Source organism: Coloeus monedula (assembly GCF_965178545.1).
Source record: "Coloeus monedula genome assembly, chromosome: 2".
NCBI classification, from domain to species: domain Eukaryota; kingdom Metazoa; phylum Chordata; class Aves; order Passeriformes; family Corvidae; genus Coloeus; species Coloeus monedula.
Genome location: NC_138782.1, coordinates 96,109,616 through 96,123,340, shown reverse-complemented (window position 1 = coordinate 96,123,340; position 13,725 = coordinate 96,109,616). Strand labels below are relative to the sequence as shown.

Here is a 13,725-nt window from a genome sequence, read left to right as displayed (position 1 = left end):
CAATTAACTAAGGCAACTTATAGGAATACAGTGCCAATTTTCACAGCCAAAACTAAGCATGAACTAAACATGAATATTTTTCAAAAGGAATAAAAGCCTGTTTCTGTTTAGGAACATTTCAGAAGCAGTGGTTAAAACTTATTGTTAAGTCTTTTTGATGCCTTTATACTGGATTTACAGGATTGAATTTGGTTTATATAATGTAGCTATCAAATAACAAACTGGTCTGTAAGTGATAGGAAGTGTTACATACAGGGCTCTCTCCTTCAGGTCTTTCCCATACAGATTGTATTTCCCTGCTATGTAGCTCAGGATGGCTCTGGTCTGCACCATCTTCATCCCATCAATCTCAACCAGGGGCACTTGCTGGAAGAGCAGGAATCCATCTAGGGTGGAGAGGTGAAGGAAAGCCTTTTAGCTCCTCCTAGACTGCAAGCTGTACAGGAGAGCAAGGCACTGAGCACATTTCTCTTGCAGTGTAGCAGACCACCAATGTCTTGCTCTAACTGTAAGACTCACTGCACCCAGCTAACATTGTGGGGAAGATCAAACAGCCTGCATCACACTCCTGTAGTGAGGTCACCACAGTGCAGCTGGGGCCTGGGCTTGACAGCATTGCCAGAGCTTCACCGGCTGGTGAGAGCTGGCCCTGCTTGTACTTCTGGAGCCTGCCTCATGCTGGCAGGAAAAGCCTGAACCAGCACTTCCAACCCAAGGGATAGGAGGAGAATAAAGATATGTGGTAAATCAGAACTTTAAAAAATTCCAATTCTTTAGAATGCAGATCAATTCCCTGTCAGGGACATACATGAGTAGTACTGCAGCAAGGACAAGCTGATAGAATACAGGAAGGGGTCAGGCCACTTTGAACATCCTGAAGCCACAGAGTTAGAGGCAGAGCCTGTGACAGCTGTTGGTGTTTGAGTAAGTTTCACACAGTCACTCCAGGACAAGAGTTTGAGAGTCCCCATAGATTTTACAGGCCTAGCCTTAGTGTCATTCTACAACAATTCATGCCTATTTAGAAACAACTTTGTAGTCTCATTTTCTGCTGGTGATGGTCAGAGCAATTGTCTGAGCTTTCAGTGAGGCAGCTCTGAGAGCTAAGTAGACACAGAGATTTAGCATTGCAAAGTCAGTCTATTCTAGACCAGTTTTCTGCTGGACTAATTCACTGTTTTCAGAGACACTCCCTCCTCCATTTACACACTAAGGGCATCCAGAGAACAATCCTGCCTTGTTTATAATCACAGCAGAACTCCAGGTCCAAACAGGCAGCTGCCACTCACATTGCTCAAAGTTAATGATTTCTTTTAATTGCTCAATTTTTATCTGTTTGGTGAATCCTTCTTTCAGATATAAAGGTTCATTCTAACGGGCACGTCTGCCTGCCTCTTTCTCCAGAGCTGTTAAAATACAGCTGTTAAAATACCTTGCTAGGCTAGAATTAACAAAGATTCTTCACTTGTTCTATATTATTAATTTACAGATAAAATTCAAAAATTAGTTCTCTCTGCAGCAACAAATAGCCTGGATTTGTTTCTTGTAAACATTCACAGAAAGATCATGTGTGTTCTTGCCTTTCCAGAACACATTTCTGCATCTTAAGGAAGAAACATTACTTGGTATCTATCTAGCAGAAACAACAGAATGGGAAAACTAATAGATTGGGAAGAATATTTTTCAGCAGAAAGATGTGAAGTGAAAAATGAAATTTGTCTTTCTGGCCCTTGACAAAAAGCAGTGTAGCAAATATGACTGAACTAAATACACCGTTTGTTTCGTATGTACAGGAAAGAGGAGTCCCTCTTAAAATCAGTAGTGGACTGCCTCTCCTCCCTCGTTTTGCAGGGAGAACCACTTCACATAACCACAGCACAGAATACATATGCAGGATTAAAAGGAATTTGCCAGTAATTTCAGGGATTGGACTGTGCTGCCCAAAGGTGGTCTGTGGAGTACACATTAAAAAACCAATCACCTGTTGTTGGAGTGAAAGCTTCTCTGGACTCGGGCTCAGAGGGAAGCCAAAGCACAGGGGTTGAATTAAAACCTTTCGACAAGCTGAGATACATGAAGCCATCCCGAAGTGAAATAGAAATATAGATTTTTAACTTTTAGTAGAAATATGTGCTAAGTGCCTTAAACATTAAAAAGCTGTAGCAGAGACCTTAAACATAGTTCTTGCTGCAGCAGTGGTACCTTTTCACAGAATTCTTTACTTTAGGACAAAATATAGATAGAATGGTACTGTTCACATATTTTAGATGGAGTGTTCACATAAACAAGAAGAACTGATAGAAACTGTATATGCAAATCTGTGTAATACATGTGTAACACATGTGTAAGACTTACGACTGTTAGAATTAGACCAGGATAGGTTAAGAAAAAGAAAACTAGAATTGTGTGTTAATCTTGTTGGTCAGTTAACAGATATAATCCACACTTCTGTAAGAAAAAATACAGAGCATATAGAGTATAGAGCATATCGAAGAAGAAGAAGCTGTTTGCCTGCTGTTTGCTATTGCTGCTTGCCTTTATCATGTAACCCCCTTTGAACTCTGCCTTCAAGAAAGCTATGAGACTATATAAGTTCTTTATTGAACTTAGCAGAACATCAGCCTCCTCTGCTCTCTTACCCTGGTCCGGGAAGGAAGGGTACCCCATCAAAAGCTCAACAACCTGTTATTTGTAAGCAACTAGCAGAGCTCGTTGATACCCAGGTAGCACTTGGCCAACATTTGGCTGCACAGACTGTGCCAGGTTAGTTATCCCTCAGGCCAATAGGTACAGGTCTGCCCAGGCCAAAGTTATTTGACTCTCTTTGCCTCTGAAACAGCTGTCTGTCTGCAAGCTGCCTGCTGGGAAGAGCCCCTGGCCCAGGCATCATCCTGACACTGCTGGGGCATTGCTTGGAGGATTGTCAGCTGGTACACGCCAAAATCATGCCTGGGCCAGTCTAACGATGTGGTAGTGTCTAAACACAGGAAACCCTGTCAAAAAGCATATTGGTAGGGAGAGAAAAAATGTTTAAGGGAGAAGTAATGTGGAGTTACTCCTGTTGAGTCCTGCCCTGCACAACTGGCAACATTCCAGAGGTCCCTTTATCAGGATGACTAATTTATCTTTCTTTCTTCAACCCATTCTATTAAACCACACCTTTTTTTCTTTGTGTTCTCACCATCTTAAGCTCAATATATAGACATAGAACGCTTGATCTTCTTTATAAAACTTCCCTATCCTTTTCACCGTAATTTAATTCTCTGTGGATATCAATAAGCTCAGATACAATCCTGGTTACAGTATCACTCTTTCTAGATAACCTATTCTTGTGAAGGATTTACAGACTTGGTCTTTCACTACCTGTGCTCTTAGATTTAGAGCTATAATTGGTTTGTATACACTGCACTGTCCTCCCACACTGTAAGAGTCCCAGCCAACTGGACCTGCAAATTTAATTCTGATCTAGTTAATACCACTTCTATTTTATTTTTGTTCACTTTAGCTTTCCCTGACAGAATTTCTTTAGACACAGCTTTTCCTTTCTGAGCTCAGCCAGAATACATACAAGCCCTCTTCCAAGTCTCCTTGTATAGCTTGGCACGCTCAGCCTGCTCTGAGGTTTCTCTCACGTGTCTTGGGCAGCAGGTAAACTGTGAGGCATGTGCACTCTCTACTGCTCCTCACAGTCACAACTCCTTCCCCACCCTGGCAGGAAGGTCTTCTCCTTCCAGGGTGTCTGTAGAGGGGTTCACTGATGGATTTCTTCTGACCAGATATCAAGGGCAGTGGCTACAGGTCTGCACTGGTGTGTGGGAAGAACTGGTCTTGCTCGCCCAAGGTTGGCATGAAGCCTTTGTGGCATGCTGCTTGGACTATGTCAGGCTTTCCACAGGTCTCCCTGCTGGCTCCATGCTTTTTAACTAGGGGAAGCTTCATATCTCAGGCTCAGGGAGTTCTATTTGCCCTGGACGAAAACTGTGCCAGGTACCATGCTAACAATTCAACAGCACAGTTGAGTAAGTTGTATTAAATAGAAGTGTTTGCATGCTTAATGTACTACAATAAACACAATCACAGATGCTCTGGCTTTTAGTTTATAGCAGTTATTTGGCACTGGAAATAACAGGTTATTCAAAACTAGTATTGCACTATTCAAGGTGTGCACCTAGAAGTTTCCCCTCGTTTAAGTAAACTATTTTTGAACACAAATTTAGCTAGGCTGGACAAATATTTTGAAGGACTACACCTCAGGTGTCAGGATTCTTACCTTTGATTAACTTGTCATACTGCTCTTTTGTTTCCAAATACACCTCTTCAAACTGAAAAAGGAGTGAGAATAGTGTCACACTGCTATTCTTCTGTTAACTTTCTTCTATTAAGTGATAGCACATAACCATGCACAGAACTACTGAGTCAAGCAAAAGGTAATGGGCCAGATCTTCAATCACACTGTTTGGGTACAGATGTCCTGAGGATCCAACACTCCCTGACAGCTGATGGGGAACAGGAGGGCCTGGCCACTTCTGCATCAGTGCACTAATACAGAAATAAACCAAGACCAAGCAGAAACAGAGTGCAGGCATCTACAGACACAAGACAGGTTGGGGCCAGTGCCAAAGGAAAAAAGGCACATCAATATTTCTAACCCCACCCCAGTTTACAAACATCGTAACTGCACACTTAATAAGACTGAGTTAAGGAGGTTTAGCACAGCTACAAAACTTACAAGTAATAAAGGTCCTTTAAATAAATCCCCATTTTGTCCCGTTAGGGTTAATTACATCAGGAGATTGACACTACTGCTAATAAACTCTGAATACCAATGAGTTTTGCATCCCACATATCAACCACCGAACAACGTAGCTACAAACATGCAGTGCTATTGGACATATGAATTTAGCCATTCTCATGCAGCTTTTATCCTCCACACGCATGTTAAATTGTCCCTCACTGAGGAAAGTTGCAAACACCAGTCTGTAACACTCTACTGAAAACGTCACCCAACCTCTACACCGGCTGCTGCCAACAGCCATCGTATGGGCTCCATCCGGCCCCTTCCATTCAAGTAGGTAAGCCTGGGCTTCCCCGACATGTTCCTGAGCTCCTGGTTCCCTGAAAGATATTAAGCAGAAAACAGTCTCTCATAAAACTGGTGTAAGCACCATTATTTTGAGGGGAGACAGCACCGTTTATTCTCACTATGCCTGATCAAGTTTAAACTTCATTTGGTTCAAAACGTAAAATGAGAGACAGCCAGTGCTAGGAAGGAAAGATGTGTGAATCTGTAAAGCCGTACCCAGTGCTGACAGGGAGGGTTTCTTATGATTGAAAGCAAATACAGACATGTTTAAACAAATGGTATGAGTCCCTAGCTACAGGGGGAACACTGCTGCCCATGAAGACAATTATACAAAACCACTGAAAATGCCACCACATCTCAGGGAAGCTACTCACTTAGCCTTATTGTCACCATCATTGAAAAGATTAAAAGAAGGAAAACACGTTTTACCAGTAAGCTGAAATTCGTCTTGCTTTGTTTGCCGTATGTGCATTTTGCAGCTTCACATGCAGTCCATTTCTTTCCTCAAATAGGGGTAAATGAATTGTTGCTATTCCCTTTATTCCATGAAACAGAATGAGCTTCTTTAGCCATCCTGCATGGCTGCAGCCCATTTCCTTGATGCTTATGGCAGCCTTGAGGTGTCCCTTGAAGCCAGATGTGGAACCTAGCTGCATTGGTGTCTAGGTTTGAAAGACAGGTGTCTGCTAAGGAAGGCAGAAGCCTCCTTTGGAATGGCAGATGTAACCCCTTTCCCTCCAAGTTATTATAATTTTGAAATCAAGGGCTTTTAGGCAAAGATGTGGGAAATAGGAATAACAGTTCTTTACTATTATATATATAACCAGTCAAACGAACAACAATAACTATGGCAGTAACAGCAAACACAAACCCAGTCCCAGCCTTCTCGGCTGTCGGGCCCTTTCCCCTCGGGTGCAGTTCCGCTCGCAGCCGGCCCTGGGATCCCGGGAGGGATGGGACAAAGGCTTCACAAACCCCTGGCCGGACCCTCGGGAACAGCAGGCTGAAACAGCGGGCTGGAACGGCCGGGACGAGTACAAATCCCGGGTGGCAGATACGATGTATCCAAACGGGGAACCCCGCGGAGGTCGGGCAGGCAGGGCGAGCACGGCTACAACGCAGCGAAGGCTCGAAGCAGCAGCGGCGCAGGGCGGCCACAGCCCGGCCTCCAGCGGGGCAGGGAAGGCGGCTTTGGGATCCCGGTGTTGTTTCCAGCAGAAGGAAAAGCAGCGGAAAAGAACCAGCAGCTCCTCTCTCTCCTAACGCAGAGACCGAACTGCCCACACACCCAGGTGAAACAAAAGGAGCAGCCAGGTCTTTTGTTTTCTCTTAAGCACCCAGCGATTTGTATCTTAGTAACAGTTTGGGGGAAAATTCCTTTAACAGGAAAAAAAACTAGACCTCTTAAAACCCCAACAACTGGCTTCAGGTGCACTCAGAAGTAGCCCCTGGGGCACAGGGGCCCTGCATGTCCCGGGGACTGGCAGGCTCATCGAGGCTGTCGATGCTTTGCTGTAACTGTGCCTCTCCCAGAGCGCGTGGCAGAGACAGCGCGTTTGTACCGAGCTGTTTCATATGTAGGGACAACCAGCTGGACTGGCAGTGCTCACACACGAGCAGAATTTCTGCATCCAGGTCTTAATTCCTCTGTGCTTATGCCCTAATTACTAAAAGAATATGACTAGCATTCCCCTTCATAAAGACGTTTGTATCATACACTAATGATCAGAAGGAAAAAAACCCTTTAAAATAGATTTCCTAGTGGCTCAGAGTGCCTCACTTAAAAAAATTTCCAGATGACTCCAGTTTTCCCAGTTAAAAGCCAAAGCTGCAACATGACATCTGTCACACCTAGCATCCACTTGATATTTCTTATTTGAATCAGGCTCAGTACACTCTAGTGATATGTTTTCTTCAAGTCACAGTGCTTTGTAGGTGTACTTAAAGTAAAGTACATTTGGAACATATTTTGCCAAAATTTGACTTGAAAAAACAAGGTCGAGGGTTCTCTCTTGAGCAATTCCAGTAAGAACTGAGTCATGCTACTAGAATATATAGGGATATCTTGGGTAATTTAGTAAATATAATCCAAGTACACATTAAGGAAAAAAGTATGTTCAGTTTTAAAGTGTGAGTAGTTGTTCCTAATTACAATGTTTGGCTTAAAGGACAGTGTTTTATTAGTTTCTGCACCTTGTGTGACTAGCTTTCACTGCAGGGCAGCTTTTCAACTTAGTTCACAACAATTAGCTAGTGCTTCTTTCATTATCACACTTTTCAGCTACATTGCATCGGTATCATTTCAACACACATTGCCCCAACTTGTAATGCACAGAAACTTACAGTAAGACTTTTCCTTTAAGTAAAAAAGTCAATGACTGAAATATCAAGTATATGAAACTTAATCCTCTTGGAAACATTATCTTTCGTTTGCAGAAGAAGAGTAGAAGGAGTAAGAAGCCTCAGGTATCATTTTATTATTTTACACGAACAAGAGATTCTATGTGGCATTAAATTATGCAAGAAGAGGAATGACAAACATAGAATTAAAACTTGTTTTAAGATCATTTTTTTAAATTAAAAATAACACTATCAGCTCTGAGTGGATTTTAGTTATCTTAAGCTTCCAACACAGAAAAAACCAAAAAAACCAACAAAACCAAACCAACCAACCAACCAAAACCAAAAAAAACCCCCAACTTCTTGGGTTTTGGTTAAAAGTCGCCTCAATCTTTAGATCTACTGAATGCATCTCCACTGACTATACAAGGACCTGACACCTGTAGCTCACATACAGGCAGCTACTTTCAGTTAGTGGGTCTGGACCTGAGTCTTGTCCAGTGGGCTCATTTTAGTTACTCATTCCCCTGTGAGTACTGACACCTGAGATTTCCTAAAGATCAGAAGCTACAACCTTCAACTTATTCGAAACTGGGCAACTTCTACCTTAAGAAAGCACACGTATTCATCCAGATTCTCAACACCTTTTTGCGTATATTTGGGGAAAGATACATCCTACAGAGCCAAGGCCTAAGGATTTTGCTCAGACCTCCACTATTTTTCTAGTTTTAATAAAAGACTTTCAGAATGTACTGTTTAAAAAAGTTGATCCATTTCTGATAGAATATGTTGATACTTTATTAATAGCCAAGTAATCTTGTATAGCTGTCACCCATTCCTTACTGTTTGCTTTAATTAAAAATCATCATTGGACCTTTCTATATAAGTTACAATTTGTGTAAGAGAAGTATATCAGAATATATCTGTGTTACATTCTTCAGCAAGAGGAGTAGCGATTATCTGAAAATCATATTAAAATAATTTAAAATCTTCCAAGACCAGCTACTCAAAACAAATACTTTTCAGGAGCTGTAGGATTCTGCCACCCCCAGACAGCTCTTTCAAGGAATAGAAAAACCCAATACTGATAACCTAAGATGATGAAGAACCCATTCACTGGGCAACACACAAGGTAGATATTCAAGATTTTGAAGCTAGCTGCACCTGCCCTGGGACTGCCAGACTGTGGTAAACCTTTTACCTTGTTTGCACAAGAAGGGCAAGGAATAGCCTCTGGGATAGTAACTAATGCTGAATCCCATTGCATTATTCCTTTCACCTAGGGAAGGAACGACATCACAGCTGTGTAGAAACCATCTATGAAGCCTAAAAGGCTCAAGCAGATTTAACAGATGCACTGTTTCTAAATCTCAGTCTGGAATTGTTATTTGTGGGTGGTCATATTATCTGAGCAGCAACTGGAATACAGGTTATTGAATGACTACTGTGTACGAAGTAGTGGAAGCTTCACCACTCAGTCCAAAGCTGAGCACAGAAGCAGCTGAATTAATTGCATTAACAAAGGCCTATTGGCTGTTCCAAGAAGAGACTGTAAATATTTATGCTGATTCTTAATACGCATTTGGTGTATGCCCTGCCACTGGGCAGTTATGGAAGCTGTGTGGATTTATGACTTCTAGTGGAAGTAAAATATCGAATGCTCCATGCATTACTGAACTGTTAAAGCTGTACAACTGCCAGAGAAACGTGCTATCATTCGTCAGCCAGACCATACCGCAGAAGGACAAAAAAGAGATAGGAAATGGTCTAATATATATTGCACAACAGCAGTACAAACCACTGGACTTACAAGCAGTCCAATGATCTGACCTGGTGTTGCTTGCTCCTGAAAAGCTGTCTGACTGCTCCTGCTGAAGAAAATTGACTCTTGCAAAAGGTACAAACAGCCAAACGTCCAGGGAATGTGGAGAGCAGACATGGAAAACCTTCTAATTTTACTTAAGTAATACTTGATTCCCATAGCCAAAATACCTCACTACTCAGGGCATTTGGGGACTACTGCACTAACCCAGACACTGCTGAAGAACTGATTCATGTCATGAATTTATGCTGAAGCCAAATAAGTAATCACATCTCGCATACACTACCCTGGTATCTAGCAAAGACCTCAATACAAAATTTGACTATATACTTTTTTTTAAATTGTTTTTGTCTAAAGTCCGTATTTCTATCCTATTTCCGTGTGAGCCTTAGTAACACACCTGTCTGGAATTTCTCTGAGCATGCATCTGAGAGATGCAAGAACAGTTTAAGAGATCATCATCTTCCAGAAACAGCAGCACTCAGCATGAAGTGCTCTTTGGCCCTGGAGCTGCGATCAGAGTCCAGCATATCCCACGGGCCAGCTTTCCTGCTTCAACCTAGAAGAAACCAACACAGTGCTAGAGGCTTGCACTTTGTCCCCTCGGCTGTTCCATGGCTGTCCCGGTCAGCTCTGGACTGCACTGCAGAATTAATTTCCTGGTTAAAACACATCTTTTTCTGGCATTTTCTTTCCTGCAGCTTCCAGCTGGTGAATAACTATTGAGCCATTTTTAGGCTACCTGGCACACAGACAGACTAAAGAGAAAAAAGAATTTACATTGCACCAGCAGATGCCCTAAAAAACTTAGAAGTAGTTTCACTTTTAAAAAGTCGAGCAAATGCTTTAAGAAAAGGGAATTTGTAAGTTCGTACTTACCTTCTGACTTTAACTCAGACTCCACCCAGCACAGGCAGGTTCCCCAGGGCTGTTTAAACTCTGCAGTTTGGGGGAGTTTCCAGCTGTGCCCAATTAGAGAAAAAAAAAATCCCAATGCTCTTAAACGGACACTATCCAGCTTAAAGACGTATGGCTCTGAAAACTGACACCCAAGGCAGAGACAGTCTTTGTTTGCTGCTTTGACTAAATCATGATGGTAACCTCATAGTTTCTATGGTAGCCATCTATTCAAACTCTTCTCTTGGAATTTTGGGGGCATTTTACCCAAATACAACAGCAAGACATTTAAAAACACTGAGAAAATTATAGATTTTTTTCTGGGTCATATTTAAGGTAATAGTAATCATTTACAGAAAAAACACTTAAGTTTCTAGGCTTATTTAATTATTTAGCAGGTTTTTATTTTTGCTGCTGTATAGGATGGAAAAGTTACCCAGAGTATGGGATAACAGGGCTCAATTACTTTGAAATACAGTATCAAGCCTACTTGATATAAAAAATAGATGACCGTTTATGTCACAACTCACCCTATGTCTCAAGGCAGTAGTGTTAATTTATTAAATTGAATGTACATGGCTAATACTCAGAGATAAAATAAACTATGATTTTCTTACCCATGAGAAGTAACTGTGTGTAGTGGGTTGAGTTCAAAACCGGGCGGAAACACCAATTAAATGTAGTGGTTTTGGTTCAAAATATTCATTACTTACTTATTTTCCTTCTGTGAGATAAGAATTAGGAGAAAAGCAAAGCAGGCACAAACCTTAAACAGTTGCAGTACAATGAAAGAGTTTTATTACTAATAGAATTAAAAGTAAAGAGACAATAACAAAACAAAATTAAAGCAAATCCCCCCCCCCTCCAGCACTTCTCTCCTTTTACCTAGCTCACACAAGGGATAACAGAACATGGGATGTTAGTCAGTGTTCCAGTTCTTGAAAAGTCTCTCTCTTATGCTTAAGGGAAAAAAGGGTTTTTCCTTCAGTTGCACGTGGTTCCCACCAACAGCAGACCCGCCCGGAAACAATCTGCTGTGTGTAGAACATCTCTCCCATGAAAAATCTCACAGTTCCTTCACACTACAAAACATGGGCCATCACATGGGGTTATTCATCTTTTTAAGGATAAGTTCTTTTGACCTGCACACAAAAGCTTTTTCTTCACCACAAGTCTCTAGCAGCCTCTTACTACTTCTATATAGCCTGGCATCGGCATTCTTCACAATCTTCACAGGCACACGAAGATACTCCATCCCCCCATGTTCTTCAAATGGATTAAAGAGACAAACAGTTTGTGGTATTACAGTTTCTTACCACGGCATGCAAGAAGGTTTCTTTTAAGCTGCGCGCCAGAATCGCGGCACCGCCCTCTTTTCTCCCGTCGCCATTTCCAGCTCCGTCCCACGGGACTCACTTCTCTTTCTCTCTGACTCTGACGCCGCCATGTTGAAGGGTGTTCTTGTTCGGCCTTTACGGTGGGGAAAGCCTCGCTCCCTTTGTGCTGCTGGCTGCGTGGTGTCTTCTTCAGTTCAGCACGAAGTGTGCTGGCTGCAGACAGGAGGCTCTGCCGGCTCCCGTTGACTCCGCCAGCTCCGCATGGAGAGGAGAGGGACCCGCTGGTCCCCAGAAGCCGCGCTGGATGGGTTTAGCTGTGAGCAGTCCATGGCTGGTTTTAGCTGCCTGCGGCTCTGAGGCAGTCCCCCCCAGCCACCCAGGGTCCGTGCCGCAGTGTTGGGAAAGGGGGAAAGGGGCAGTGGCCCCGGCCCGGCCCGGCGGGGCCGGGAGGCTCGGAGCCCCCCCCCCCCCCACCTTCCAGCAGGCGAGCTCCGACCCAAAAACGGGAAGTCCCGCCTTTCTGTGCGGTTTAAATATGTAAATTGTGAGAAGCGTAATTGGTCTTAAAGACTGTCCATCAACTCAGGGTCAACCCAATACACTGTGTCAGCTTTTTTATCTGTATTTCAGCTAAAAATCCCAAAACTGAAAGTGGATGTGAACAGACACAAAGACGGCATAGCAAATGGAAAACAGGATTTGGGTGCTAATATAAGGTTCTCTACTCTGGCACAGACCCATGTGATGTTGGGCATTGCTTTACATCCCTGCAGCAAACATTAGTACAACTAATCTGAAGATCTGTTCACAGAACCCACACTGCTATCAAAATTGTATTTGTCTGTCTAAAGCTATGACTGTACTAACATAGCACCTCACTATGGGGAATCTGAGGACAAAAGTCTCCAGGTAGCTTTTTCCTCGCAGTTGGAGTTTTGTTTTTCTGCCTGGAAATTGCTGGCAGTGTCTTCTAGAGGATGCACTTCCCCTAGAGGCTTCCTGCAAATTTGTAATTTATGTGCTACAGAGATTGATGCTGTCAGCAAAACCCAACTGTATGGTGCTTCTTTGCACTTTGCCTAATTCTAACTCTCTCTTAAGTTCATAATGTACTGAGTGAAGCGTAACATTAAATGCATGTTTCTGTATTTTTTCTATGTCAAACCTAGTTACTACCAGGCTACCGTACAGAAAATTCCTAAACATGGGTCAGAAGTCCAGCAGAGGCCCAGAACAGTTCCCAGCTAGCAGCATACATACCCTATTTTGGAAGGTCTGAACAATGTGTAAATGCATGCCGTACCAAGCATGGGCATGATGATCCCCACGAGCCTAAACCAGTAATGCAGATGTGGCTACAGTAGGAATGCGGCACATACACAGATGGCTGAGTAAGAAAGGAGCATTTGTTTATACCTACCCATGATGGCAGTATTGAATCAAGATTAATCTGTTCCGGCTTTTGAGGTCTTTGATATCAGCATGCACCTGAGTGCAAGAGTTGGTTCAGGAACAGAGAACACTGAAGGGCATGCGTGTAACTGAAGTCTCTTTGTCGTCTCTGCAGTCTCAGATGCCACCAAGGACAGCAGTAGGCTTGGTGGCAAAGAAGAATGGGAGGGAGAGGTCCCTAATTTAAGGCTCAGGGATGACTGAGTGGTCAAGCAAAGCATTCTGATGCTTTTTGGATTTGCTGAATATAGCCACATCCAGATTCGACTGCTGTTCCCCTTCTACACATTCCTGTTCGAAGACTTTCCCCCTTGTTCTCTTTTTATTTTGCTTCCAGCACAGCCTTTCATAACGTAATTACAAAGCTCCTTTGGAATCTGAAGGTAATCATATCAATGAGGTTGCTGCTATCTATAACTTGAATAGGTGTTCTGTAAACCTCTAGAGCAGAAAAGAAAATAAGTTTCTTTTACACATTATTTGTTAAGCCACACCCACGAGTATTCAGGCAGCAGGCATGGGGCCCAGGTGCCATTGAAGTGATCTGGGGTTGGGCAAAGGCAGATTTTAACTAGTGAGTATACCATGTCCTGGCATATCACCTTTCCACTGTGCTCTGTGGACACACTTCCTTGTGCTGTAGATGAGGCAAGTTCAAAGTCTTCTCAAAATGTATCTACCTGCAATCCTCACAAAACACTAAGCAGTTGGCTTGGGGGATGATGCCTGATTGCAGCATCCTCTCAGAGGTGGGCACAGGGTACATGACAAACTGCCACCAAAGAATTAAACAC

General features: G+C 42.8%; 1 protein-coding gene across 1 annotated transcript in view; it reads right to left on the bottom strand.

Moving 5' to 3' along the window:
• Positions 1 to 13,725, bottom strand: part of LOC309570142 (uncharacterized protein) — a 33,226-nt gene that overhangs the window by 1,708 nt on the left and 17,793 nt on the right. Inside the window, exons 9-12 of the mRNA XM_082276770.1 lie at positions 10,125 to 10,287; positions 5,009 to 5,115; positions 4,271 to 4,322; positions 254 to 386 (exon numbers count right to left, since the gene is read on the bottom strand). Of these exons, the coding sequence (XP_082132896.1) occupies positions 254 to 386; positions 4,271 to 4,322; positions 5,009 to 5,115; positions 10,125 to 10,287 (455 nt within the window). The remainder of the gene's footprint in view (positions 1 to 253; positions 387 to 4,270; positions 4,323 to 5,008; positions 5,116 to 10,124; positions 10,288 to 13,725) is intronic.